The 25,957-nt window shown below is 40.0% G+C and overlaps 1 protein-coding gene across 1 annotated transcript; it reads left to right on the forward strand.

Moving 5' to 3' along the window:
* The first annotated feature begins 1,024 nt into the window (after positions 1-1,024).
* slc6a15 (solute carrier family 6 member 15) lies at positions 1,025-25,301 on the forward strand. Its single transcript, XM_007903779.2, has 11 exons — positions 1,025-1,491; positions 2,555-2,712; positions 3,713-3,839; positions 3,933-4,114; positions 15,779-15,889; positions 17,125-17,366; positions 17,492-17,684; positions 18,955-19,147; positions 20,164-20,323; positions 22,965-23,127; positions 23,561-25,301. The coding sequence occupies exons 1-11, from the start codon at positions 1,200-1,202 to the stop codon at positions 23,927-23,929; spliced, it is 2,190 nt and encodes a 729-aa protein (XP_007901970.1). The 5' UTR covers positions 1,025-1,199; the 3' UTR covers positions 23,930-25,301.
* Positions 25,302-25,957: the final 656 nt, after the last annotated feature.

Below are 25,957 nucleotides of genomic sequence, written 5' to 3' on the forward strand. Positions count from 1 at the left end.
CCAGCGCCTTGGGACGTCCTCCCAACGTGAAAGGCACTATACAAATGTAATCTTGTTGTTGTATTATGAGGTGGATACAGTTTTGCAAACCGTAGAGGTGTGTGTGGGGGGGGGAGAGTGTGGGGGGGGGGGGGGTTGCGGAGAGAAATGAGGGGTTCAGTCCATACACAGTTAATCTTGACAATGAAGAATTGTAGAATTTTTATTTACACTTCTAACATTCATCAGTGTTTTTGGCAGTCGACACCTTCATTGCATTAGCCCTTGAAAGTTTCTTCTGACTTAAGATAGTTTCAAAGTATTAATCTCGTTCTTCAAATACCTTGTGTTCCGTATTTGTACTGTATTATGCATTCCTCACACAGAACTCAATGCTTGAAGTTCCCTCTGGTGAACTGTTCTAATAAGGTAGTTTACTTGCGCTGCAGGACATTTTATGTGTTGAACCTTGGGTCCAATTGGCCTAGAAATGTGCTACTCCTGCAGTTTGGGATAATAGTTAGCTTGTATTTTACACTCAAATGACTGTTCACTTTTGTAATAGAAAGAATAATGTGTAGTTGTAAAGAGGAAATGAGAAATCGTGATTTGTCCTAGAGTTTGTCTCAATATTGTATTTACAGTCACATAGATCTTAATGTGAAGAGACTTGGTTCCATTGTTAAGATCTATGAGGTTATGCAATCTCTGACCATACAGTTGTGCTACGATTTTCACAGATGAAGCGGCAGGTGTAAATTTCCATCTTTGAGAACAGTTCCAATCTCTCTATTTTAGTCTGATTAACAGAGACCAGCTGTCTTACCTAAAATGTGTGTGTTTTCACTGAATATGCCCAGAACTGTATACGCTTTAAATAAGTGATTTATATTTGTGTTGTGAGAGCAAATCATCAGAAACAATTTGAAGAACACCAATTATAGTCGATAGCAAAGCATCTTTTAGCATTCATTTACATGTTTTAAGATTTCTTGTTCTGCTGACTAAAATGTGACCTTTTTTTTCCTTCCCCCCCACTCCCACCAGCAGCTGTTGATGTACAGAATGCGCCTGTTGACTCAGAATTAAGAGTTCACCTCCGTTTTTCAGTGACTTTGCACGGATTGCCTGCTTTCATAGGGTTTGGTTGGAACCAAACAGTAAACCTCTCCCACCAGACTTTTGAAAAGTTTTTCAGGATCCGTGATTCAGTGTTTCCGATGCCTAAAAATAGCAAAGTTGTGAAGAGAGAACTGGATGAGGATGTCACAGAATCTGTCAAGGACCTGCTCTCCAATGAGGATCCAAACGACGATCAATTTAAGAAAAGTGATTTGTATGTAGATGATTCGCCGATTGATAAGGATGTGGACATTGAAGATGGTTCTGATGCTGAGGAAGAAAGGCCTGCCTGGAATAGCAAACTGCAGTACATCCTGGCCCAGGTTGGCTTTTCTGTTGGTTTAGGCAACGTGTGGCGATTCCCCTACTTGTGTCAGAAAAATGGTGGAGGTAAGTAAGTATGTGGTTGTATTAGGGATTGGGTCTATTTTGCAGATATAAAGATAATGGGTCGTAAATGCAATATTCACAAATAGCAACAACTGTTGGTAAGTGGAAGTTTGTCAGGCCGATCCATGAGAATACCCCAATCAAGTTCTGGGAACATTGGAGCGGAATGTCTGGGGATTGACATCATGTACTTCTGTTGACATCAGCAGGGGCCTATTTGCCAATCTTTGGCATTGCATTACTGAGAGCCATGGATACCACAGTATAAATTCAGAAAGCTTGTTGTGCCATTCTACAATTAAATACAATTAGGCACCTTATGACTCAGGATTATAATTCCATTCGGAAGGTGTTATGCAGCAATACCACTGATTCAATTCAACCAGGAATATCCTTCCCAGTACTTCCTTACCTCCTGCTATTCCCAAACCCTCAGCCCAGGCTCCCAGTCAGCTCTGTGAAGTGCTTTGAGATGTCCTTCTAAGGTGAAAGGTACTGTGTAAAATTGTTATTGTCCTTATAACTAGTTTATGAACTTTTCTTATGTTGAGTCAATCTTTCATAATATGTCCTCCATCTACATCTAGCTACAAGGCTTAATAATGTGAAATATCCACACTTGATTTCCACACACAATGTATTTCAAATATCAGGGATTGGGTTCATGCATGTATTAATCATTGTGACTTTCCTTAGTATGGCCCAAGTGTAAGTGTTTTTATTAGGCAAACAAAATATTTATGGGATGCAAAATAATCAGGGAAATCAAATCTAAACCGAGGGAGGTCTAGCAGTCAGAACAATATGTTGGAAAATATTAAATTGCAGTGGAATCATTTCATCATATGATGTCCAATTTCTTGAGCGCTCATTGCTAGAGTGTCTTCCAGCAGTAAGTTACAGGGGCTAATGGTGAAAGAAGTGGATAAGGTATAAAGCGAGAGTGTTAGATGCTAGTTTTCAAATGTTGGGACTCATCACATGTGATCTCTTCCGATTCTATACATTCCTACATATTAGGAAATGGTGGTGACAAGTTAAAACCACGTTGTTTCTTTTTCAGGTGCCTATCTTGTGCCGTATTTGATTTTGCTGATTATCATTGGGATACCACTGTTTTTCCTGGAGCTTGCAGTGGGGCAAAGAATCCGCCGTGGCAGCATTGGTGTTTGGAATTATGTCAGCCCACGTCTGGGAGGAATAGGATTTTCCAGCTGTGTTGTACGTTGGTACTTTTGAAAATACTATGTTATGACTTATTTTCTCCCAGTTTTGTTTTGCAAAGCAAGTGGAGTACACTTTTTTGATTTCACATTTCCTTTGTAGAAAGATTGGGCAACCATGTTCATTCACCCTTAAGATTGAAGGTGTGTAACATTCTTTCACAAGCGTGGGAGATAGTTCGTAGTATGTTTTGTGCTTCGAGCTATTGTGCACAGGATTCTCCGCAATCCTTTTGCCTTGAGTAAGAGTGAACACAATGTTAAATATTCTTTATAAAAATCCCATATAACGTTAGAAGTCTGTTGCAGCTGCATTTTAGACTGACCAAGTGCAAAGTCGTATTTGTTAGGAAAGCCCAATGATTATTTCAAGTTCTCTCACACCTATTCTCTCAGATGCTCCCCTTTTCAAAGAGTAGGAAATGAGGATGGAACCCTGATATAATCCAGAGTAAAGGAGTTCTAAAGTTGTTTTTTTTAACACAGTTGAAGTAATTATCTAACGGAATATTTAAAGTACCACAAAGCAATGTGAACCCATTGTTTCCCATTGATTTTTTGCCTTTCATGCATTACCTGACAACAGTTAGTATTATTTGCTTCTGCTTTCCAGAACCATGAGAGCTATTACTGTAGTTTGTTATGTACATTGCTGAAATATTGTAAGGTGATGTTGTATTGGGAATTGCAACAAGCGAGTATGAGGCCGGAAGACATAGTTTGATGGCACCAAAGCTTTTTTGTTTTGTTCTGTTTTGCTGAAACAACCCTGGAAAGAAAAGGATATGATTCTGTGCTGAATTAGCTGGAATGCGACAAGAGATTCTCATTGTTTATTAATCCAAATTAGATTCATAACGTTTATAATGGGATTGTATTTCACTGCTTTACTATAGATTTGTACAGTGCTTCCTTGATGTACAAAAGCAAATCAGTCCGTGATTCTCATAATTTATACAGTGAAAGGATTGTAAATGGTTTCTTGATGTTTTGCCCAGGTCTGCTTCTTTGTTGCTCTTTACTACAATGTCATTATCAGTTGGAGTCTTTTCTACTTCTCCAAGTCCTTCCAGCATCCACTGCCTTGGGATCAGTGTCCTTTGGAGAAGAATGGCACCAGAACCTGTGAGTATGAAATATCCTTGTCCTTTTTACTCAAACATTTCATTTCCTTGTTAAGTGATGGTGGCAAGGTGACATCTTTCTGTCTTGTTTCAGTTGTTGTGCCTGAATGCGAAAAAAGCTCTGCCACTACCTATTTCTGGTACAGAGAAGCATTGGACATATCTGACTCAATCTCAGAGAGTGGAGGTCTTAACTGGAAGATGACTATTTGTCTGCTCATAGCCTGGACTATGGTGTGTCTTGCCATGATCAAAGGCATTCAGTCTTCAGGAAAGGTTAGTGCTGTTATTTCTGTTTGCAGTATTTAGTCATTGTGTTTTCAGTAATGTTTAGGAATTCTATCATAACTTTAATTATAAGGTAACTGGATACCTGCTGAGACACATACTCCCTTTTCATCCTATAGCATTTGTCATTATGAATATTTTATATTTTATACTCAAACACACAGTATGCCGTCCAATCCGCACCACCCCATTCAACACTCAATTTGATCGCTCAATCCATGACTCATTGTGGGGCACTGCCTTGCACAATATACACAGTCACTCCACTTTACAGTATATTCTGTGAAGCGCTTTGAGACATCTCAATGACATGATAAGGCGCTATATCGATTGCAAGGATTATTATCATTATTAACTGTTATTCGTATCATGCTGAATATTTTCGAATGGAAATTAACAGAATGGAAAAAAAATGTCTTTGTTCACCTTTCTCTCTCTCAAACTGAAAAATTTGCAAGGCTGGTGTTTTGAACTTTAGGACAGGAATGCTTCGATAATTCTTGAGCATTAAATCAATTATGTCAAAATAACTTTCCAGGATTAGGACCTTCATGTTGAGCTGATGTGTTTATTAAATCTCGACAAGCTATTAGAGAATCTAGCAGGTTGCCTTGACATTGAGAAACCGCTTGCCAAGAACAAACCACAGCTCCATCTAGGGCCCGGGAGAGAGAGATAGTCATTCAATCAATCTCAGCAGGAACATTGTGCCCGTCAATTACTTCAAGTCGTTAGCTGGTCCTTGTACGCAATCAGAAGAAATGAAAAGTGTTGCCAACAGCTTATCGATGTTCAGATGACCGTTAAAGAAATCCTCCCCTATTGTACTCCTTGATTGCTGGCTTGTCCTCACCCCCCACCCCCCCATGTGTTTTTTTTGTCTTCCTAAATTGAGATTTGTACATTTTTTTAAAAAAGACCTGAGTGCTGCTTTGTTCTTACTTCTCACTGATATGCTTCTTCATGCCGCTCCTCCGATCCCCTCTAGGCTGAGGCTGGCTTTGATATTATTGTAAATGACCTTCAGATTTGTGCCACATTCCTGGGTTTGTTTTGAGATGAATCTTGAAGCCTCACTTGATCATCATGATACCTCAGCTGATTCAACAAGCTCAAACACCTCAAGTGCAGTTTAAAGAAAAGTTGCCTTTTATTTAATTTAATTGCAGTTTGCCTCCCTTCCGTGTTACACTCCTTTTGTGTCTCTCTTATCTCCACTTGGTAATTGCTCACCGGTCCAGTCCAATGAGTGCAAAATTGAATATTGCGTGCAGGTTTTCTCACAGATGTGAACAGCTAAGGTGTGCTGTGTACTCTGAATTATGTGAATTTAAGCCACCATAATATCAGGGGAGAATGTCGTCTTTTGGATAGAATGCCCTAACGAGTTCTTTTCTTCCTGTTCAGGGGGACACTGTTTGGAAAAAAATGAGAGATTTTCCTAGGACCATTGCCAACAGGTCCCCCAGATTAATTGGTCAGTCACCTTCCTAGCTATTTGTAGGGCCTTGCTGTGCACAAAATGACTGCCACGTTTGCCAGTAAATCAACAGGCAGTACACTTAACAGTAATTGCTGTAAAGTGCTTTGAGACATTTTAAGTGGTGAACTGCAATAGAAATGGTGTTTTTTTTTCCTTTAATTTAGATTTTTTGGTTTGGCTCTTTGAGCCAAGGTAGCTCACTGGATTCAGTTCACGTCTGACCTGCCTAGTTGTGTTCTGTAGTGTCAGAATCATTTGAAAGAATGGTAAATCTCTCATTGGCTCAGTGGAAAGATGTGGAGGTGGACAATTCAGCAGATGAGTCACCGCACACACCTTGTTGTAACCATTCAATCAAAGCATTGCCAGAGGGAGGGATCGAGAGCTTTAACATGAGCAAAAATCTCAGACAAAACCATTCTCAATACAAATTCACAAGATCATTAGATCAACTTGTTACCAAACCGCAAAGTGAGTCTGAAATGCACAAGTTCAAAATAGTTAAATGCAGAGTAATGCATACTTGAGAGTGAACAATAATCCTAAAATTCATCGGTGGAATTGATGCATGTCACAGTAATATCCTGTGAAGCTGGTTGAGAATCCTGGTGGGCTTGTATTCTATCAGTCAGTGTCGTTAACGTATTCCATTTGTCATATTGATAGTACTGTGTATAATAAGGTCTATTTTCTTTGGACAGCCTTGACATGTGCAGAAACCCATCACCATGCTAAAGAATATCTGAACCAAACAGAGGGTTCCATGCATACCATCTGTACATGGAAATTCCTGAGATAATTGTTGGAATCGAATGCCCACAGGATGCATCCTGCTTCCCTAATTCTAGAAAGTATTTGGCAAAGGTTGGCAAGATTCCATGTTTTGGGGACCCCAGAGTGTGTGTTGGGGTACTGTTGAAGCCTAACCAGCTAAAAGCTCATAGTGTTTAATTGAAATCATTGCCTGGCAAGCTTTCCCATTGCTTGTCCAGTTATGACTTCCCTAACCATTAGGGCTTTCGCTTGCTGGGTTAACAGGAGCTGAGTGGGAAAATTCACTGCTTCCAGTGACTGGGTTGCCCTTGCAAATCCTGACGATGAGATAGGCTCTGTGGGCTATTATCAGCTGTGCCCTGGAGTACCTCAGAGCAGTCTGGTTCAGTAACTGACTCTCAAAACATAGAAAGTTGGCTCGATTCTGACATTACATGCCAAACATATCACCTTGGAGTCAGTTTAGCTCTGAGGAGACCCTGCTTACATCTTCTCCCCTGCCCCTCTTCCCAGAGGATAGTCACTGGTTGGTCATTGACATCTGACAAGCATAGGTTTGAGTTAGTGGATTGCAGCTACCAGGAATTCCCTGCAAGCTTCATGGTGGGCAACACAGATCACAGATCAAATGAATGATAACCCTGCCACCATCTTGTGCCGATAGCTGTCCACCAGATAGATGATGAGAAAATTCTGAGGCTTGGGGCGACAGCTGCTGGAAAACATTACTTGGAGTCTGAGTTTGTGAACACGCTTTCATACATCCAGGCCTTAGAATCCACCTTGATTGGTTTGCAGAACTGTAAGCAGTTGCTGCTCACACTCTGGTCCTCCAATTGGTGGAGTTCTCGCTCAGTGGGAAAGAATGTGTATAGTCGTGTCTAGTTTATGATATTTACATAAGATGTAGGAAGTGCTAATTGTGACTTCCATTTTGCAGTCTAATTTGGGATGTTCACAAGATGGTTAATAGAAAAAGTCCAGAGAAAATTACTGATCTGTTTACTCTTGGCCTTTCTTTCATACTTTGGAGGTGGGGGTTGAAATCTAAACTTAACTCTTTTATGAATGCCTTATAATGTTACTGTTTAGGGTGTACTTAGTCTTCCTTGATCAGTGGGGAAGAATTATGGTGTTACAAGCGAGTGTGATACTATTGTAACACCATAACGTTTTTATCGTGGCTACATCAAAACATCATTAATAGCAGATCACAGGGAACTAACTGCCCATGAATAGCAGAAATCCCAATATCTGCAGTGATATAAAATCATTGTGGATATCAGGTTTCTGTGTCATTGTTTATCCGTGTCTCTCTTTTCCTTTGACTCACACACACTCGCTCTCTCTCTCTCTCTGCCACTCACCCTTTATGTGTGTTCCCGTGTACACATTTCTCTACGCCCCTGTAACTGGTAGTGTGCGTGTGTGTGTGTATTTATGTCTTTCTTTGGTACTTTCTTTTTTTTCTCTCTCTGCCTCTGCCTCTCTAACCAGGTTTGTACATATCATTCCTTCCTTCTTTTTCATCTGTGAGGAATCTGAATAACGCAGCGTTTTGAGCAAATGCTGCCCGAACATCTGTTTACACATCAAAATGTCAGATTCCAATGTTTGTCCTGTGTTGCTAAGCTCTAATTTTCCCAGTGTTCTTTCGCCGCAGGCACAGGTTCTCACAGTATCCATTTGTTGCCATTAAAAGGCCGGAAGTTTCTTCGCCGTCTGTCTGTGAATCCATCAGCACTTAAGCAGGCTGGATTTAAATGAGCTTGTCTGATAATTAAGACCATGAACTGCTTCCTCTTCGACTGTTTGGGAATCTGCATGATGCCTCTGCCTAGTGTGTGGGACTAGGGCAGTCAGAAAACTAACTAGGAACACTACTGGAATCTGACAGCAATACAAACAGGCAGAATAATTAAAAGAACACACTTTTTAAACTAGCTGTCTGCAGTAGGCCCCCCGTTTCCTTTGCCTACAGTCAAAAGACTGTCACTCAAGGCAAACCCTACGTTCCATGGTGTTTAGCAGGGCAGCAATTGCTGGTACTTCTGTAGAGCGGCAGACTGCTCTGGTCAGATTATTAAGATTTTAGAGCTGCAGTAATACAAACCAAGGCTCCGTAGTCTAATTTCACTTGTAAAATTGACAAACACTTCAATGAACAAGAGAACCCAGTTCTGAAATGTTCCAGGCTTACATTGAAACCATATAGTTACGGACAGAAACATTAGAATCCTGGACAACCAAGACACAGGTTTTATAAAGTATTTTTGAATGAAGAGGATTGTAAAAATCAAATGAATGGTTCAATGTGTGTGTGATTATATATTATATATATATATAATATAGCACTTGATAGAAAATGGCCGTTTTTGGAGAAAAGCAATAACATGTCCCAGCATTGACTGATGGCAAATCATTACCGTCTCCTGGGCTTCTGATTCTATTCCCTACTCTATTGTGACAAAGATCAGTTCATTGTCAGTCCAAAGTGAGTTGGGAAAAATAATCCTACTATGTCTTCACAGGCGTCTCTTTCCAAAGCCACGTCTGCTGAACCAGCCAGCCAGTCTGTCTGTCATTGCAGAACGATGACACATACTGGAGTCCTCAGTATAAAACGTTGTGGATTCATTTGCAAAAATTCAGAGCAGGAGTTATTAATATCGACTCTGAGTCGTAGAGAGAGAATCCTGACGTTGATAGGAAATGTGTCTTGATGACCTGTGGGAAATTTGCTCTGACACACCCGGCAAACAGATTCCTTCCAGATACTGTCAAGATTCCCTATTAAGGACTCTAATAGAAAGATCCTAACACCACTGTTTGATGGGAGGTGAGAATCAAAAGGTGCGGTATTAAGTGGAACACAGCACAGCCTCAAGAAGAGATGAATTCAGTGTTTGTTTTAGCTCTGTGCAGCTGAGCCAGCTCTGGATTTCCCACCTATGGTGAAATCATCCACATGGTCAGCTCTGGAACTCAGCGCACACGTTGAAGTGTGTAGTAAAAGGAAAGGTTGAGAAAATCAACTACATAGACAGATGATATTAATTCCTTGACACACAGAGAAGGAAGTCATTGGGCGGTTTGTAAGGTCATTGCAAATAAGACTGCGGAGTCTTGTCTCAACCAGTGCACAGGGATGTGATAGAATACAACTCAGCTGGGGGATGTTGGTAAAACAGATCGACTTCATAGTTTATCAGCTCATTACAGTGGTTAGTAGTGAGCAGATACGCTCCCTCTCACAGGTCACCACAGTGGACAGAGAGCAGTAACTCTCTCTCTCACAAAGCAACTCTGTAGTTTTACATGTAGTCGCCGGATTAATAACGGCATTATTTCATATAATTTAAAGAAATGGAATTGGTGCTGATACCGTAAGTCAAATTAACATGTATTCAGAGAAACAAACTGCCTTTATTTTAAACAATGTGAAATCTATGAATGATTCATTTATCCTTGAAGTTTGATATGTTTGAGTAAATGGTGGCCTTTTTCCACCACTTAGATCATGACCTTTCCCTCTGTCACCTGTGTTTAGCCACTTTAAATGTACATTGAAGAAAAACAACCTGAACACATAGTACTTTTTCTCTATCCTATTTGTAGCAATTTTCTATTGCATGAGTAGTGCTTTTTATCTAGGTATTGTTTTCATTAACCTTTTCGTTGCTGAAGTTCCATTTAAATATACAGGCTAAGGTAGGGGGTGGGTGTTCATATAAAATGCGAAAGGAACCTTTGATCGCACGTTTTCCTTGTGTGTACATTCAGAATAATGCAGTTATGATGACATTAACAACAGGTTTGTTGCGTTGTAGAAAATATAATTGGCTCATTTCATCACGAATCTCAATGTGCCAGTGGAATTGTTAAAGGTTAATCCTTTGACATCTGGAGTGTCATCTCTGCAATCAAATCAGTACATTTCCAGCTCACATACTGAAAAAAATAATATTGCAGTAACCAAGATACTCAAACATCGGAATAACTTTATTACTGTAGTGTTAACGCTAAGTGCTAAAATGCATGCAGAATAAAAAATATCTTGAACACTTTACCTATCCATTCCTGGTGTCGCTTTTTGTCCCTAATAATAATAATAATCCTTGTAATTTTCATGTTTGGAGAATGTTTCAAAGCACTTCACAAGATTTACTGTAAAGTGTATTGACTTCATTTTGTAGGAGAATACAGTAGTACCATAAACAAGCATGAAGTGAATGTACACTTTTATTTAGGGGATTGTTGATCAGGACACCGAGGGAAATTCCCTTCTCTTTTTGAACAGTGGCATGGGATCTTTCATGTCCGCCTGAACAGGCAGATGGGATTTTGGTTTAACGTCTCATCGAAGGGATGGTACCTGCAGCAATGCAGCACTCGCTCCTCTTAGATTTTGAGTTCAAAGTCCTGATTGTAGGGCTTGAACACACAGCCTTCTGACTCAGAGATGAGAGTGCTGCCATTCCTTCCATTTTCTCTTCAGTATTAGGAACACGAAAAGGACATTTGATCTATTGAGTCTGTTCCATCATTTTATTAGATTCAGGCAGATAACAAGATTAGTTTGGATGAAGAAGGGCTTTCCAGCCATCTGATTTCAACCTTCCAGAGAGCCCACCTTGTCAGCCTCCCCTCATAGCATCAATCTGTATATTTTAAAATAATCCAGTGTCCTGGCCTCAGCCACATTTCCTGACAACATTGTCTAGTCCTTAATTAACCTCAGGGTAAAGAAAAACTGTCTCGTGCCTCCTGAAACAGCCCTTTGCAACTTCAAAACTGGCATTTTATTAATTCCATTTCCCTGCTTTCTTGCCTTAATCCTGGCCAACAATTCTCCAAATAAAATTAGTCATTCATGGTTGTTTGTGGGATTCTCTTCATTATTTTAAATGCTTTAAATCAGGTCATCCCTTTATTCATTATTTTTAAACTTTATTTTTTACTAGATCAGTTTTGGCACAAATGCTAACCTAAAAAAATTAATGGCTGATGGATTGTGAATCCCTGACTTGTTTCATACCTAACATGGGTAGTGGAACAAGTTTCGCAATTATGGAAAGTGTTCAGTAACTCATTAAGTTCAGCCCATTTCAACCCACTTTCCCACCCCACCCTATCTCACCCCATCCTGTCACGCTCTCCTTACTTGCTAGAATCTGCAAGCAAACCTGTGTGGCTCAAGAGCTTAGTCTCAATTCATATGAAACAATTTCTATTAAATTGAAAGAAAAGTTGGGGCAATCAAAGCTGATTGTCAAATAACATTTGACAGTGTTTAACAGTGGCAACCAGTTAGCGTTGCATTTAATATTTGACGCTGGTGGTTTGTTTAGTTTAAAGTATCGATAAATACCAGTTATTCAAATTAATGGGATCCTCCCCATAGTGATGGCTGGTTTCTGTGTTTTATTCCACTCTTACTTCACGTGTGCTGTCCTGTTGTGTTAAAACTCACAGCGGTAGGGTTTGGCTATTGGCCTAAGAACTAAAGTACTCTGAACCCATCAAAGTGCCATGGTCAATGCGCTGGATATAGAGCCCAGTGTTTTTCCTCCCTAATCCTGCCCTAATCTGTGGTCTGGAGATTTCTTCGGAAATGTGATTTCACTTTACAAGTGATGCAGATTGTTCTCCCATCCAGTTGTCAACACTTGCTCATTACCCTGAGGGAGGCTGTTCCATCTGTCAGGATGCCTCACCTCGTATTCGCCTCAACTGAAACGTCTTGACATTCCTCCTGTAATAATCTCCCAAATACAGTTCTGCTGCTCTGTGTGGAGCACATAAAAAGTATCAAAAGCAGATTAATTGGATTCTAAAATAGATGATGTTTTACACCAGAATTATTAGGAGAAGAAAATTCTTGTTCAGAAAAGTAATGCTTTATGTTCTTTGAGTTGAGTGTGAAAGATGCAGCCTGATTCTCTCCAGGGGCTGTTCTCAGTACAAGACGTAAAGAAACGCAGTGTGCTCGGCAGATTTCTGTTCTGTTGGCTCTAACGAGTGACATACATACACTGTATGCCACACAGTAATAGGGCTAAGGTTGCCCCAGAGAATTCCACAGCATGGTTTAAGATTTCAGCCGTGCTTATCAAGGGGATTCATATAGCTGCCATACCACAGCAGGGAAAGAAAATTAAAGAGATAGGCAGCCCAGGCCACTAAATACTGTCCAAACTTCACTGACCAAGGATAGTTTCATGACATGTTCTAAGAAAGAGGAGAATGTGTTATTAAAATTTTGAAAGAAATATAAAATGTACAGTCCCTAAAATCCATTGACAGTCAATCCTGGAGAGACAGACAGCAGTGCACTTTCATTAATCAGCTTCCACAATCAAATTGTTTTCTTGTACGGTGCTGCCCTCTCCAAACAAATATTTAGTTACTTCAAAGCAAACCAATGGCTGGTTATGTTTGTGTATGCCTGTAGATTATTTTTGATTCTGACATTTGCAATTCTAGTTGCTGTTCACACTGGGGTGTTCCTGGAACTAATATTTCAAGTAATTCTAGTATTCCAACCCTTGCTATATTTTATTCAGTAATTTCTAGCAAAGGCTTTGCAGGGGTTAAATTATGCAAATACTTCCTGTGGGAGACATCGCAGCTGAGCAAATCATTCTCAAGTGCCTTAGGACATCCTGCCCACATGGAAAATGCTATAGAAATATAAATTTGTATTACTGTATATTGTATTGCATTCCATTAACCAGCCACATGTGCAGATCATCCAGGAGGAAACAACTGGAAATAGGGCTCTGGATAATGTTCAGGACTAGGAACCAAGGCTGATATCCTCTCCCTTTTTCATGGGCTCTGAGGCCAATTATAGCTCCCCAGCTGCTAGCCCAGCTGAGATAAACTTACTAACCCTAAGAGCTTTCAGTCTGTATGACCTTGCTATATATTGAACAGTGCCTTTTACTCAGTTATGGGGAAACTGCCTAGTCTCAGCAGATGAAACATACAGGGTAAAGTCTGTGATAAAGGGCATCATATATGGTTTGTAGAAGAAATAGTAATAATAATTCTTGCATTTGATATAGCGCTTTTCACGTCTTCTAGATGTCTCAAAGTGCTTCACAGAATATACTGTTAAGTGAATTGACTGTATATTTGTGGGCGAAACGCGGCAGCCAGTTGCGCACAGCAGTGTCCCACAAACAGTCTGTTTGTGGTTTGGAGGGATTATTATTAGATGTGTGGAGTAAGGAAACTTGCCCAAGGTTTCGCCCTGCCTGGAATTGAACCCAGGTGTCCCCATCTTTTGTTTTGCTTATCAATATCACTGCTTAACAAGGTTGAATGTAACTAATGTTTCCTTACATATCATACATCAGTGCTGAAAAACAAACTGTCTTTGTTTGGTTTTCCTGAAGTAGCATAACTTGCCCGTTGCTGACAATTTCCTAAAGATAATTTTCTCTTTCAAAAACCCTTGTCCACATTAATATTATTTAACCAAATGCACAATATGAAGGTTTGTTCAAACTGTTTCTGATTGTAACACAAGGATTAAATTCTTTGAGAAATACAGTAGACAAAATGTAAGAGTTCCACTTATACACGTAGACTTTATGAAGTGGTTTAGCTTGAGTTTGCAATTTTTTTTGTTTGTAGTTTTTTTTAAATAGGAGCTTCATACAATAATATGCTCAGAAGTTTTACTATCTTCTCTCTGTTATCAATATAAAACCCACATTTAGCTTCGATACAAGAGCATCCGCTCTGCACATGTCCGTCTGAACAGATTTTCATATTGTCCTACGACTACCTCATCGTTGCCTCTCTTCTGTTTCCTCCGATATTTACTATAAGGCATTACTGTACTCTTGTACAGAACCAACACACTGCTCAGGTCATCCAGGTGCTTCTGGTACTTTTTATAGAGCAGGTAAGACTCCTGAAAATGATCTGGATGAGTCAAATGTTTTCCGTGCCTTCCTGCAATCTTACAGGAAGGCCTTATTGACAGATCATTTCCCCGCTCATGAGCTGTTACTCTTACTCACCAAATCTTCCCATTCAGCAGTAATTGTAAAATGAGCCACTTGAACAGTCATCAAATTGATTCCAACGCCCTGAGATTGAGTCTATGTTTAGTGGATATTACCAATGTCCTCGAAATTTATCAGAAAAGTTCAAAAGCGAATTCTGTGCTGTTAGTCATTAAAAACAGGGGAAGCTTTGTCAGCTGTATGGGGTAGCCTGTAAGAGCATGATATTTCCTTATATTAAAAAAGGCTAAGTATATGATTGTTGTGATATCCTTTGTCTTCGCCAATGTTTCTCACAGGAAGACTTGTTAAAAGTGATTGCTTTAAAAACCAGCTTGCTTTTAACTCTGTGGTGCTTTACTGAAGGGCATTGTGCTTAAAAAGATATGTAAGGTGTACATTTTTATAGCAAATGGGGAAATAATTTAAGATAAACAGCACAAATTAAAAAAGTCATTGCAAAATAAGGGTTGACAGATTTATTCTTTCCATAGATAGTAACCAACACCAACATTCATGATGTAAATTGTTCCTCGGTGTTACTGTTGCTCTCATCCCCTAACCTTAGAACCATGTCTGGCTGAGTTGGTAAAACTCTCGCCTCTGAGTCAGAACATTGTGGGTTCAAACACCATTTCGGGGACTTTGAACTTATAACTGACCTGGAGGGAGTTTGAAGTAGGCTAACACTCCAGTGTCGTGCTGAGGGCGTGTTGCATTGTTAGAAGTGCTGTACTCCTGATGAGACATTAAACCGAGGCCTCGTCTGCCAGTTGAATGGATGTTAAAGATGGTATGATACTATTTGAAAAGAACAGGGAGTTTCTACCAGTGTCCTGACCAACAATATCCCAAATAAGATTGGTCATTCACCTCATGGTTATTTGTGGGACATTGCTGTGAGCAAATTGGCTGCTGTAGTTTGCCTACAAAATAGATTGACTCCACATCACAGTATATTGTTTGAAGCGCTTTGAAGACATGCGCTTAAGCACTTTGACCATGAAAGGTGCTGTACCAAATGTAGGCATTTTATGTCTGATTACTCTGCTGAGCCACCTATTTTGTCCTTCAAATGAGACATTCTATCTCTCTGTTCAGGTGGATGCTAAAGAACCCACATACTATTCAAAAAAAGAAAGGAGTGTCAATAATCCTCCAGATATAATTGATCATTCACTTAATTGCTATGAAACATTTAGAGTAAATCTAGATCTGGGTGAAATTTCTCACCACTGGTGAATAACTCAAAATGTAATTATCAAATTATTAGGATTTGTGTGTTATTATTTAAAACGCTTATCTAGTCAGAAAGAATTGATATGTTGCTTTGGTAAAAGAAATAATTCTTCTGTTGTTGCGATTGTTTTTCAGGTGATGTATTTCAGTTCTCTCTTCCCCTACGTTGTACTTATTTGCTTTCTGGTTCGAAGCCTTCTTCTCAAAGGTTCTATAGATGGCATCCGTCACATGTTTACCCCTAAGGTGTGTTGAAGAATGAAAAGGGCATTCTGGCTCCATCTCGCTGCTTGATTGCGATTGTGTTTTAGTGTTGTTGTGCTCCTGTTTAGATTTACGGTTCTTAACATATGAATACATCAACTAGAATGAGAGCAGTTTAGAAATGGAAGGCAATTCTGCACCAGAATTTTACTTTTCGACTGCCTTTCAGTCATCTTTGCCCTCCTCACTGTCCAGTGGCAGGATTCGAGAAAAAGCAGCCCTTCAATATAATTTCTAATGCCACCCAGTGGCAATCGCAAGGATTGCATTGGAATTGATATCTTCAGAAAGATACTCACAAACCAGGAAAATCCTGCTGTTTGATCAAATCAAATCACACTGTGCACTCAGCTTCATAAAAGTAGTAAATCAAATTTGTAATCTTGGCTAAATGTATCTTCCTAGTATTTATCCTTTTAAATACCAGGAAAGGATAAATAAGAAATCGACTAACCACATGTTTATCTAATCTGTTAACTCCACAGCATTATGCTTGGCTGAACACAGTGCAGAACGACACATGCAGTGTGGTTTTCGGAGAATGCATTGTGTAAATGTATGACGGTTGGCATGTTTCTTAGCATTGAGAATGGATATGGAGAAGGCAACTCATCACCATTGAGTGCACAGCAAGCAAATTAGTTAGCCCAAATTTGCATTGATTGTGAAAAGAAAACCCTAAAAAAATTCTGTGGTTGGGATTGCTGTGTAGATTAAGTGGATTGAAGAGGTGGGTAAATGAACAATCGAAAGTCAGTTGGCGACTGCACTGATATTTTTATTGATTCTCTGTGAAATTGGTGGGGAAGGGATCTTTCAGTCCCACATTCCTGCAGCAAATATCAAAATAACTTTAACACATCTTTAAAACATAGATTGCTCTAGTTTTGACAATATTACTGTATTTCTATCCTGATTAATTTCTTCTCTCAGGTTTGTTACTTTGCCTATTTGGTGATTGTCTAGATATGAAGGGGTACTCATTCCGCTTGTGTCTAGATTTACTCTTATTTTCTCAGCATTTCAGAGAGTCCAAATACAGCCTTAAATTTGAAGCTAGTTTTCTGTATGTTCTCTCAAGAACTATGGAAAAACTGATTTTTCAGTTAAGACTGAAATCAACAATTTGTCAAAGAAAAATACAGTAAATCTAGATCCAGTGGGGATTTTTTTCCACAGCCGTGCGCTATAACCCTGTCTCTTTTCAAACCCAACAGTTGGAGATTATGTTAGACCCTCAGGTCTGGAGAGAGGCCGCAACCCAAGTGTTCTTCGCCCTGGGTCTGGGATTTGGTGGCGTGATAGCTTTTTCCAGCTACAACAAGCGTGACAACAACTGCCACTTTGATGCTGTCCTTGTGTCTTTGATCAATTTCTTCACCTCTGTCCTGGCCACCCTGGTGGTATTTGGCATCTTGGGTTTTAAAGCAAATATTATAAATGAAAAATGTATTGTTAAGTAAGTACTGCTTCCCCCACCCTCCATCCCCATCTTATTCATTCATCTGACTGTGTGGCAGGAACCCGGTTGCATGTGGTGTTGCTCACAGTGACAACCTCCCCTCCTGTTTTGTTGAATTCCAGAAATGCAGACAAGATCCTGGAAATGTTATCAGCGGGAGTGGTTAGCCATGACCTGATCCCTCACCATGTCAACTTCTCTGAGGTCTCAGCGGAAGATTACTATCAGATGTATGATATTATAAAGGGAGTGAAGGAAGAAGAGTTTCCAAAGCTGGGCCTTGAGTCCTGCCAACTGGAGGATGAACTGAACCAGGTCAGTCAACCGTCATCTAGTCAGTAAAGAAATAGATCTCATCACTCAGAAATTGTTCAGAAACAGATTTGCAGGGACCAGATTTGCTGTCGTTTTTACAGAATTGTAGCTCATGCAAACCATCCAGGAGTGCACCATTGCATCTCTTTTATGAGTGTGTGTAAAAAAATACTCTATGCTGTTCCACACGGCCAAGTTTTATTGCATTTTTTCCCTGGAGGAGAAGCAAAAGGGAGATTAGAGAGGCTGAAAAAGAGAATGAACAAAAAAGACTGGCAGTCAATGGAAAGAGCAATAGCAAAGACTTTTATGTGCCTTTTATAACAAAGATAGTATTTAAAGACAAGGTGGGACCATTTAGAGCTTTGGGGATGGCAATCTTGCAGTTCAGAAGGAATGACGAAGATGCTTAATAAATACTTTACTTTGATTTTTACAAGTGTAAGTGGGGGTGTGGAAGTACTAGAGGAGGATTTGAAACTCCTGGAAATAAAGATTTCAAGAGAATCTGCACTTAAGAAGTTAATAGCACATAAAAGCAGAAATGTCACAAGCAGGATATTGGGATTAGAGTAGTCAGCTCCAGTGGATGAACCATTTGAGGTTGGATTGGCTGACTGGTCTCCTTCTATATTTTCTTTCTATAATTCTATGCATTTTCACCTACAGTAAAACGCTGCTAACCAGACTAATGGGGGTACAGAATTCTGATCTAGTGAGCTAGAATATCTGGCTAAGTGTAATTACTACCGATAATGGATTTACGAACATTTTTTGGCACTGCTGTTTTATGCACGAATGTACTGAATGTTAAACTTAGCTATTTTCTGCTCACATGATTCTAGCTTTACTAAACAATCTCAATCAAATTCGATATCCCACCAATGGAAATTTTTAAAAACGTTTGAACCCTGGTCCGAATTTTGGATACCTAAAGTCCAGTAAACTGGAGGGTTACTATACTTATAACATGTAAGAGATCATGAGGTCCTCCCCACACAAAGAATTTCCTGACCAAATAATTCCCCCAGCTAAAATTGGTCAATCACTGCATGGCTGTTTGTAAAATATTGCTTTGCACAAACAACTTCTGCCATCTCCTGCAATCCTGCTCCATTTCCCACTCCCTGTGCTCCACAAAACTGGGTCTGTTTCATGTTCCCAGACCCATCTGTTGATGCAGCCTCAGATACTTTTGCTTTACAGTCTGATCCACGTAACTGCTGTGAAAAAAACTATGACTGAGCTCCTTACTTTCTATGCTTTGCAGGCTGTCCAAGGAACTGGTTTAGCCTTTATTGCATTCACCGAGGCTATGACTCACTTCCCAGCTTCTCCCTTCTGGTCAGTGTTGTTCTTCCTGATGTTGGTAAATCTTGGCTTGGGCAGCATGTTTGGAACCATTGAAGGAATAATTACTCCTCTCGTCGATACGTTCAAGGTCCGCAAAGAAATTCTCACACGTAAGTGGTTTGATACTTACACGCTGTAAGACCTAAAGAGGCACATAAAATCAACTAAGACAGTCGTCACCTAATGTTGGTTCCAAAAGATAACCCCATCAACTTTTACAGATAGAGAAGAAATTAAGTCCGCGGGCCGTAGTTTGGCCGGCACTGTTCTAGAGCTTATTTGGTGCCTGATGGATGCTAAATTCAGTAATGCTGTATGTGCTGCTTCCTCCGGCCGTTATCGTTCTTTTGATACACGTGATGCAAAGCAGATGCCATCAACAGCTCTGAAGAATGCACTGAATCATGACAGATTTGCACTGTTGCTACAGAAAAATAGCACAAACTCAAAACTCTGCCAAGTAAGGTGTTAGTGGCAGAATCCATTGTGGGTGTCAAGAGGGAAGTAGTCAGATATATGAAGGATAGAGGCGTGAAGGGTTCTGGGGATAATGCAGAGCGGTGGGATTGAATGAACACCTTGCTCTGGGAGTTGATGCAGACTCTATGGGCTGAATGGCTCTTCCTCTGAGCTGTAAATCTCTATGACTCTTTGGTTCTAAAAGTGAGTGAGCTTTCAGTCTCTGGTTCTTCCTGAGGAAAACTCCAGGTTTGCCTTTAAAATAATTTCCACTTCAATTCCAGGCTAATTCTTTGGAGTCAAAATTGAACAACAAGTTGTCTCTCAGTTTGAAAGGTGGACGGGCCACTATAATTAGTTAACAAGAAAAGTGCTTGCAGACAAAATAAATGTGGGAGAAGTGGAGCACTGGCAACAATGTATAGTGTTTATTTTCTGCGTAGGCATATAAAAGGCTTGACACAAGGAACACTGATGGCATTATTCATATGTCATGCTGAGTGCTGAAATGAAAATGTACCTCCTGATATCCCCATTCTCCCTTCTTGCCTTTTATGCTTACTGTACCAATAATTACAGAGGGATTACAGTAATCTTACTTGGAACTGTTTGAAGATATACTTTGGCCATCTATCAGGATTTTAATGTGTATTTCCCTTTGCTCCAGTTGGCTGTTGCCTCGTGGCCTTCTGTGTTGGCCTCCTCTTTGTGCAGCGCTCCGGAAACTACTTTGTAACCATGTTTGATGATTATTCAGCCACGCTGCCCCTGCTGATTGTAGTTATCCTGGAGAACTGCAGCATTGCTTGGGTTTATGGCACAGATAAGTAAGTACTTACTTAACAACGGTATTTCAGCAACTCAAAAGTGGAAAAACTCCATTCATTGTTATCAGAAATTGTTAAGTGTTGTGGATATGGCTTTAAGAAGTTAACATTGTGGTGGGAAGTGAGTGGGAAGTTAGGTGACTAATCCTGTGGTGAGGCTTGTTCAGTGATACATTGTATACACCTGTGGTTGCTAGTTATATAAACAACTATTTCAGTCAGTATAAAATAACAGCCACGTTTCAAACAAGTTAAAGTGCTTGTACTCATGAAGTGTGTTTACATGTGCAGTTCAGTTCAACACAGTATATTTGCTTCCTCTTTCTGCTTCACTGTAAGAACACATCCATTTACCACGTTTGTGAACCAGTGACACTCACCATTAAGAGAAACTTGAGTTTAAGCTGCGCGGGGGGGTGCTTCACCAGTGGAACCAAAAACTGCTTGCACATCTATTCGTATTGTTATACGACTTAGTCTCTTTTACCTCTCCCTTATTTCATTTAGCCCAGCCTGCATACAAGCAATAATAATAAGTCGCTAGAAACACTCAGCAGGTCGAGGAACAACAACTCATCCACTTCCTAGGCTCCTTATAGTGCACTGGCCTCAACATGGATTATAACCATTTCAGACCTTAAACACAGCTCCCATCTTCTCTCAGTCTTGCCTCCCCCCTTCCATTCATCTATAACCATTCACACTTCCTGTGGGTCTCAGACATCTTTTTTTTCTATAATCTCCCACTATTGCCTTTGTCTTGCACCTTCACACCCCTGATATCATATCTCCGGTCCTCCAGATAAGAATTTCCTTTGCCTTTCTTTCCCCGCCTCCTTCTCTACTTGTCCTTATAAACTGCTCCCTTCCAACATACGCCAGTTCTGACGAAAGATTATCAACCTGAAGTATTAACTCGCTTTCCTCTCTCCATAGATGCTGCTTGATCTGTTGAGTGTTTTCAGCGACTTCTATTTTTATTTCAGATTTCAGCATCTGCAGTATCTTGCCTTAAAATAACAAGCCAATTGGCTCTGAACCTAACGCAGTAGCGAGCAAGGACATTGATTCCCAATGTTTGAAAGACGTGCTATGAGAAAAAGCCAGATAAGCTAGAGCTCTTCAGTCTTGAAAAGGGACATCTCAGAAGAGAGTATCTTGAAAATATTAAATTGGACAAAGAATGTAAACCTGGAATAATACTTTCAAATTTGTCAAAACACGAGAAGGATTCATAATTTCAGATAAGGATCATTGATTTGAAAGAAGAACAAGGTGAAATTAGTACAATTCTATAATGTTCCCCATGAGATAATTATCACAGGGAACATGTTTTGAAGTACTGAACATAGCCCAATACCATAGGTTGCTGGAAATTGGCAGTTGTGTAAAGGTTGGCTATGAATTGAACAGGTTCCTGTGCTTTCTGTCCTCTGAGCATTGCTCAGGGCAACATAGGCAAGAGCAGGATCTTAGTGTAGAGAGAAGCGTGGGATCAAAGCCAAGGAGTACACAAGGGTGCAGCAAATTGACTATCTCTGAGTCATTTGTTTATTGAGCATTTACCATTGAATGCAGGAGAACCCAGTTGTAGTCTCTTTTGATATAGGGTGGATCGATTATAATTTGAGCTCATCAAAAGTGTGATGTTCAGGCACCATATAGCCAGCTTATCATGCTTAGAAAAAGGTCTGGGTTGTCAAGTCACAGAGAATAATAATAATCCTTAATAATAATCCTTGCATTTGATATAGCGCTTTTCACGTCGGGAGGACGTCCCAAAGCGCTTCACAGAACATACTGCAAAGTGAATTGACTGTATATTTGTGGGCGAACGCGGCAGCCAATTGCGCACAGCAATGTCCCACAAACAGTCGTAGATTGAAAATGACCAATTAATTATTGTTTTTTTTTTTGGTTTTGGAGGGATTATTATTAGGCGTGTGGAGTAAGGAAACTTGCCCAAGGTTTCGCCCTGCCTGGAATTGAACCCAGGTCTCTCACTTGCAAAGCGAGTGCTCTAACCACTGAGCTACAGGACTCCAGAATGTCACTTCCTGCGCACTGCGTATGCGCACTAAGTAGGAGGACGGAAGCGATGTCAGTGATACTTCCTGCGTATACCACATTTGCTCTTAATACAACACAATACAAAATTACATTTGTATAGCTCTTTTTCACGTTGGGAGGACATCCCAAGGTGCTGGTCAATTGGGGATTTGGACCTGAGTGGGTAGGGAGGGTTAGTATCAGGGAGGGTGGAGGGTAGGAGGGTGGCCAAAGGCACGATCGAAGAGGAGGGTCTTGAGACGCGACTTGAAGGAGTCAAGGGAGGGAGAGAGGTGAAGGGAATGTGGAATGGAATTCCAAAGTGTGGGGGCCGAAAGGCTGAAGGCCCGACCACTGATGGTGAAGCGGGCTGGGTGGGGGTCGTGGAGCAGGCCGGCTGTAGGAAGGGGCAAGACTGTGGAGGACTATGCTTTGTGCAGGAAGGGACGTAAGCGAGAAACTGATGCCTTGGATTTGTGCAATCTTCTGTGTTTTGCTAACAATCCAGCCACTGTGACGTTAGATCCACCCAACAATACTGTAGAAAAGTTTCCACGTATAACAAATATAATACCTTCAACTTGTTTTGCAGGTTCATGGAGGATCTGAAGGACATGCTCGGATTCACTCCATTCAAGTATTACTATTATATGTGGAAATACGTGTCCCCAATTATTCTGATTGCTCTGCTCGTGGCAAGCATTGTACAGATGTGCTTGAGTCCGCCAGGCTACCACGCATGGATTAGTGATCTGGTGAGCCCTGGTCAAAGCTGTGTGCCACCTTTTTATCGTATTGTGTACTGTGTTTCTTTCTTCTGAGCTGTATAAGGTGACATTGTCACCTTTCTGGAATCGAGCCTTTATAGTTTAAAAAGAGCTTGCGCACTCTGCGTTGGATAGGGAAACCTCTGTCACCAGGCCTTAATGAGATTGTGAAGATGAGATAAGTTTAGCAAGACAGCTCCCAAACGGAAGCATGTTGGGACCCAGTAGTGTTTTTTAACTGGGAAGCTCTGAGCTTTTTTTAATTATAAGTTGATACAAAATGGATGATTCACGTATTGATTTTACCTCACAATCTGAAGCAATAAATTCAGAAATAATAGTATGCCCAAGAGCCACAAAATGTAAAATAGACTTTGTTCGAATGAGTCAAATATTAAACGTACTCCGTTTATCTTCCTAGGCAAGTGAAAAGTTCCTGAGTTACCCACCGTGGGGTTTGGCTATCTGCATCTCTCTCATGCTATTGGCACTGCTTCCTGTGCCGATAGTGTTCATCGTCCGTCACTTTAACCTGATTGACGACGGCTCCAACTCCCTGGCTTCTGTCTCATACAAAAAAGGCCGGATTCTTAAGGAGAATTCCAATCTGGAGGAAGACGATGCCAGTCTGCTGCAGAGCAAGGCCCCAAGCGAAATGCCCTCCCCAGTACCTGGTAAAAGCATCTACAGAAAGCAAAGCGGATCACCCACTGCAGAACTAGACACAGCTCCAAACGGCCGCTATGGCATTGGCTACTTAATGGCTGACATGCCTGAATCAGACTTGTAGCTGCAGAGCAAGCTTTTCCGGTCTATGTGTATGTTGTTGCGTTGATCAGAATTGCCACTCCACGTAAAGTACTAACGTGGCTCAATATATCCTGTATATCCTGTAGATAGACTATATTTTTCCATATCAATGATAATGATGATATTGTCTGAAATACTGCTGCCTGTAAGTAGCTATGAACAAAAAAGAAGGAACATACTCTAATGCAGCTGAAAGTTTTTCTTCAATGATTCCTCCAAGGAAAGAATTCCTGTGTTTATTTTCCAAACAAGAAAGTTTCTCCTGTCAAAATGGGGACTTTCAGAGTGCCCTTCGGATCGGTAAATATGAGAGGCCCAATAAAGCACCTAATTTTAGCCCTGAAACCATTTTATCTTAAAATTTTAAATTGTGCGGAATTGTGGAAAATTCTTCAATTCAGTCATAATCTGGAAGCAGATTTGCTCTTAATAACAAATCTTCCAAATTAAAATGAAAATAAAACAAATTTCACATAACACCATGTTAGGACTGAATTGAATGAATTTTCCACAATCTACATTATCTTAAATGTAAGCCAAAATGGTCTGACAGGCTAAGACTAGGTGAAATTGTGTGACTTTTAATTTCTTACCCTTTGTGTAATATATGGAAGGACTTATAGCACCGGCATGAATTCGAGCAGAAATTATACAAGTTAACATTTGTAACCTTGCATTATTTGATTTCTCAAACCAAGGAGCATTTTTCTGCCTTTACTTTAATCTCTGACAGGTATCTGTCGTAGGAAACACTTGAGATATACAATGATCACAACATTCATCTGCTAACAGTTGTTAACTGGATGTACATTATGCCTATCTCCACAATGTGAACAGGATCAATGAAGTGTGGGCCGTGCGAGCTACAGAAACCAAGTGGGAATTGTTATTTTAAAACAGGCTGTATATCTTATGTAAAGTGGTTGCTATTATTTGAAGAGGTAAGGTTGCCCCATTATCCTAAGTCAAAGCTGTCTCTTGTTTTATTGTCATCAAACTGAACAATCTTATCAGTTGATTTGGTGCCTAACTATTTCCGATATTTATTGTGGTTTAGAACTATTCAGTGAGCGAGCAGTATATTTATATTGTATATTGCAAAATGTACATATGTATATTTGTCTTGGGTTTGTTTGAACATTTTGATGCAAAGTAGCTTTTTTCAGCTTTGATAAGCTCCTTTGGTGAAATTCTTTGCTTATTTTGTTACTATTAGCACAATTGTTTCCTTACAACAAGGCTATTCTATATCTTTGCTTTCCCTCAGGAGGAGGGTTGAGACCAGTGGGCTGCACAGGAGTCCTGCATACCTTTACTATATTTCATGTGAAAATAAACGCACAATGACTTGATTTGAGACTTTCTTTCAGTGTTTATTTTTAATTTTTCTGGTGTCCATTTTTACGAGAAGAAGATTTGGAGGTGAAAGTGCAGTCTCTATCCCTTCATTCTCCTTTTCAACCATGCGCCCTGCCACCCACATCCCCCACCCCACTCCTCAAAATACACCTCAAATAAAAATGTTTGAAAACACATCATGTTTTAATCAACTTTGGTCTTAAAATTCCATCGAGTCTTAACCTGTAGAACCATTTTGCTTTTAAACTTAACCTCGGTCAGAAATTTGATAAATTCTTAAATTCAACCTTAATTTGGAACCCTTTTTTTTAAGAACTGCAGGAAAATGATTTTCAAATCAAGATTGCATTGAAGAATTTTCCACAATTCTGCAGAATCTTCAATTTTAAGACAAATTGGTCTTATGAGGTTTGAGTATCTTTACAATGGTTAAAACCAGGTGAGATGTTGAGTCTTTTATCTCTACTTTTCTTACCTTTCCCATTCCCAATCACTTTTATCTGCCTCTCCTCCAAGTTTATTTCTTGGTTATCTACCCATCTTTCTTTTTAAGTTTTTCAGTAGTCTCAACACAAAAAGGACAATATTAGCACAAAGGGGAGGAGAGTTTTTTTTAAAAAAATGCTTTATTTAAAACTTTGCATTTGTT

The sequence above is a fragment of the Callorhinchus milii genome, unplaced genomic scaffold (genome assembly GCF_018977255.1).
Source record: "Callorhinchus milii isolate IMCB2004 unplaced genomic scaffold, IMCB_Cmil_1.0 Scaffold5, whole genome shotgun sequence".
In the NCBI taxonomy this organism is placed as follows: domain Eukaryota; kingdom Metazoa; phylum Chordata; class Chondrichthyes; order Chimaeriformes; family Callorhinchidae; genus Callorhinchus; species Callorhinchus milii.